Source organism: Eurypyga helias, unplaced genomic scaffold, assembly GCF_000690775.1.
Source record: "Eurypyga helias isolate BGI_N326 unplaced genomic scaffold, ASM69077v1 scaffold31416, whole genome shotgun sequence".
Lineage (NCBI taxonomy): Eukaryota > Metazoa > Chordata > Aves > Eurypygiformes > Eurypygidae > Eurypyga > Eurypyga helias.
The window spans coordinates 858-4,610 of NW_010255294.1; the positions used below are offsets into that span (position 1 = coordinate 858).

General features: G+C 44.8%; 1 protein-coding gene across 1 annotated transcript; it reads left to right on the forward strand.

The window, feature by feature from the left end:
- The first annotated feature begins 755 nt into the window (after positions 1 to 755).
- On the forward strand, positions 756 to 2,840 carry GEMIN6 (gem (nuclear organelle) associated protein 6). Its single transcript, XM_010153287.1, has 2 exons — positions 756 to 883; positions 2,450 to 2,840. The coding sequence occupies exons 1-2, from the start codon at positions 756 to 758 to the stop codon at positions 2,838 to 2,840; spliced, it is 519 nt and encodes a 172-aa protein (XP_010151589.1).
- The last annotated feature ends 913 nt before the right edge of the window (positions 2,841 to 3,753 follow it).

The window sequence follows — 3,753 nt, forward strand, 5'->3', positions numbered from 1 at the left end:
TGAGTGTTTCCCTGTCTCCGAAGCCGGGGAGGGTGTTGTGCTGCCGCAGGGAGCGGCAGCTGGGAGCAGGCAGGCACTGGAGAGGGTGGCAGTGTCAGGGAGCCTGGAGGGAACAAAGGGAATTTCCTCCAGCCCTTTGTCTTCCCCACACTGCGCTGCCCCATCTTTCTCCTGCCCCTTTGGCGGAGCGATACTGGGATGGAGACAAACGGTTGTGTGACTCCCAGGCGTGACAGCACTGGCTTTGCCATTGTTACCGGTAGCACGGCTGGTCCGGGGAAGAGGGTGGAAGAGCAGCACTCGCTGCTCACCCCATCGTAAGGGATGGGCATACAGCCGGGTTCCCGGTGGATAACGCTCATCCACAGGCAGTGGAAGGGCTTGGACACAAGGGATGTGCCAGTGTGCTGAGCAAAGGCGATAAACTTATGACCTCAAGGGACAGGGATCCCCAAGGGTTTGTAAGAGGGCAGATGAGTAAATGGAATGTTTAAGGCAAGTTACCAGAACAGTGATTTTTGAGGCTTCGCTGTGTGGTTTTAAAACCAAGTGAGCTGGGTGGGAAGTTACAGAGCTGCAGCAGTACGCAAACCACTCGTGTGAATGTTTGCTTTTAAAAAAGCAAACTGTGCATAAGAGGAATGGAAGATCTTTACCTGGAGGGAAACTCGGTTCTGATGTGAAGAGCAAAGCAAAAGGATTCGTTGCTTCTGCTAATTGCTCGGGTTATTTTCCAGGTTCTGGATGTAGGAAACATGAATGACTGGCAGAGGAAAAGCCCCCTAGACTGGGAAACCTATGTGAACAAACTGGTGAAAGTTGCTGCCGTTGAGAAACATGAGTATGAAGGATGGGTCTTAACAGTCGATCCGGTTTCTGCCAGGTAAGTACCAAAGCTTTTGCTTCTGTAAAACTAAGAGTAAACAAGTTTTTCAGGAAAAGATTCCAAGACTGTAGCCAACTTACTTGGAGCAAAAACTGTGTACTGGGGCTCTGTGTCCCGTTTTTCTAATTGGCAAGGCCTAAGGGAAAGCAATATTGTACTTGGTGAGGCCAGTTCACCGAAGTCCACGGAAGTCTCATTCAAAGGGACTGATAAGTCTGTGGAATGGGTGTTAGCTGGATTCATGCTGACTTTATTGTGGACCTGAGATTAGTACTTTAAAAGATATCCACGTGTTTAGGACTACTCTTAATAATATACCAAGAGAGCAGGAGCGTGGGAATGTTTTTAATGCTTTAGGTGTTTAAATCCTTATCCTCTGTCCAGAGCTCTCACACGGATGCCCTGCTTTTCCCTCCAGCCGGACACGCGTGAGGGCACAGTGGCTGCTTTGGAGAGGAAGCAGGGAAAATCAGCAAGGGCACTGGGCAGAAAGTAGTACCACAGATCTCAGTATCCCAAGAAAGCAACTTGAAAACAGGGTTTGAAAGGCAGAACGCACCAAGGAATAGGCTGAAATTTGGTTCCTTGCTGCCAGAGCTTTTTCATACTTTTTTGGGTTGTGAGCTTGACCCACGTGAGCACGAGACGGAGGCTAGAAATGAAAACATCCAGCTTATGATGCGTTTCAGAACAATCGGTTGTTGCTTCAACTCTGGAGTAGCTCCGATCCGTTAATCTTCTCTTGGACTTGCTTATCATTGTGGTAGGAACGGAGCGTGCAGCTGTGATTCTGGGGATGGCCCAGGCTAAAATCAAGGCATGTTTCACTGCACGTTTCCCACTGCACTTCCACTGACGGTGGCAACGGTAGATTAGCCGAGTGCTTGCATCGAATTCTGGAATTTTTCTTCCCACAAGAGGAAGAAAATAATTTCCAATCCTCTTCGTTGTTATGTGGGGAAGATGTCCTAGAAATGCTGCCTTCCTACCTGTGTTTTAGGGGATATAAGTGCCTTTTGGAAAAAACAAGGCTGCTACAACATGAGCCTGAACCTGCTGTGGTGTGTAATACTGTGTATTACTTAAGCTATAGTTTTCCATTTAGAAGCTAGCAACACTTATTAAAAAAACCCTATTTGTTTAGTAATAATCAATAATTAAATATTAAAAAATTGTCATTATGAGGTTCTGATGTTGTTAGCTGCCTTCAGCATTCGAGGTATAATTTTTTTTTCAGTGTTGGAAGACTTAAGTTTCTTCGGCAAGGTTGGGAATGCTGCACAAAATATTAAGGTTCCCAGCCCTGATTTTAATGTACACTTTGCTTTTTTAAAGTGACGATCCACTTGATAGTATCTAGAGCAGTTTCACATTGAAGGCCAGAAGTAACCTGCAAAGCCCCACATTTCCAGCATTTTCAGGGTCGAGCAGCACGCTTCTCAAGAGTGCTGGGTACTCAGTATCCTGGGTACCTGGGTTACACTGATGAGCACGCACCTCCAAGAGTCATGGCCAGTGTTTCTCAGTCTTACAGCCACTCACACATCCTTCTTTCCTTGGCAGTATTGTCCTTGCAACATTCCTGGAGAAGGAAAAAGTGTCCGTATTGGTTGTCTTGGGCCATGCTGTCCAGGAGGTTGAAATACTGAAAGAAGGGGACGACGAAATGAAGCAACGGCTTTCTTGCATATTTGCGCCTGAGGAAAGCAAGGCCTATAGCCCGCAGGAACTTGAAAAGCGGAAGAATGACCTGAAAACTTGGCTGGAAACGAACCACATCCCGGTAACAGAGGAAGGTGAATCGGGAAGAATGCTGTGCGTGGCGGGGGTGTTAACTATTGACCCACCGTACGGCCCGGAAGAGTGCAGCAGCTCCAATGAGATTATTCTGTCGCGGGTTCAAGGCCTGATACAGGGCTATCTGGAAAACCCCCCAGTGATGCCTGCAGTCTAAAGCCATTGTCTTTAGGAATGGCCCTGCCAGCCCTGTTTTGGGAACTGTCCTGGGTATCCATATTCACTACTTGCAAAAATGATCGCCTTACATATTTTTGTATGTTAGGGATGGAACAAGCAGAATAAACTAAAAGCACAAAGCATTTTCTGTACACTGTTTTTTAATAAAAGCAAACCATTGGATCATGATATGTTAAACTGATATATATGATTATCAGTATTAAGCTGATATATCACTTAATCCAATGAGATTATTCTGTCGCGGGTTCAAGGCCTGATACAGGGCTATCTGGAAAACCCCCCAGTGATGCCTGCAGTCTAAAGCCATTGTCTTTAGGAATGGCCCTGCCAGCCCTGTTTTGGGAACTGTCCTGGGTATCCATATTCACTACTTGCAAACGCCTTACATTGTCCAATTTTTGTATGTTAGGGATGGAACAAGCAGAATAAACTAAAAGCACAAAGCATTTTCTGTACACTGTTTTTTAATAAAAGCAAACCATTGGATCATGATATGTTAAACTGATATATATGATTATCAGTATTAAGCTGATATATCACTTAATTATTTTTTGTAACGGTATTGTGAAAGATCATGTATGATAAATTTAAACGATGTTTTCCTCTGCCTTTAAAATTAATATAACTAATTATTTAGTGATTTAGGCAGGTTTATTTGAACTGCTTACTGGAATTCTTTTTTTTTTTTTCCCCAAGAGAATTGTGAGACTTGGACTTCCCAAACCAGGGGAAGAATTTGTTCAGAAAGCTTTGTTTTCTCCCCCATGACCGTTCTCCTGTTCTAGAACATGAGTTACAATGGGTCCAAGTTTGTAAAATTACGAGGGGAAGTTAGCAGGCAAGTAGCAGGTTGTAAAGACATTTCCTATCCGCAGCTGTCACTTTAGAGC

Bases quoted from the DNA above. Each gene is read 5' to 3' on its own strand.
- GEMIN6 (XM_010153287.1), top strand. From the start codon at position 756: ATGAATGACTGGCAGAGGAAAAGCCCCCTAGACTGGGAAACCTATGTG. The intron at 884-2,449 runs GTAAGTACCAAA...TTTCCTTGGCAG, and splicing joins GTCGATCCGGTTTCTGCCAG to TATTGTCCTTGCAACATTCC.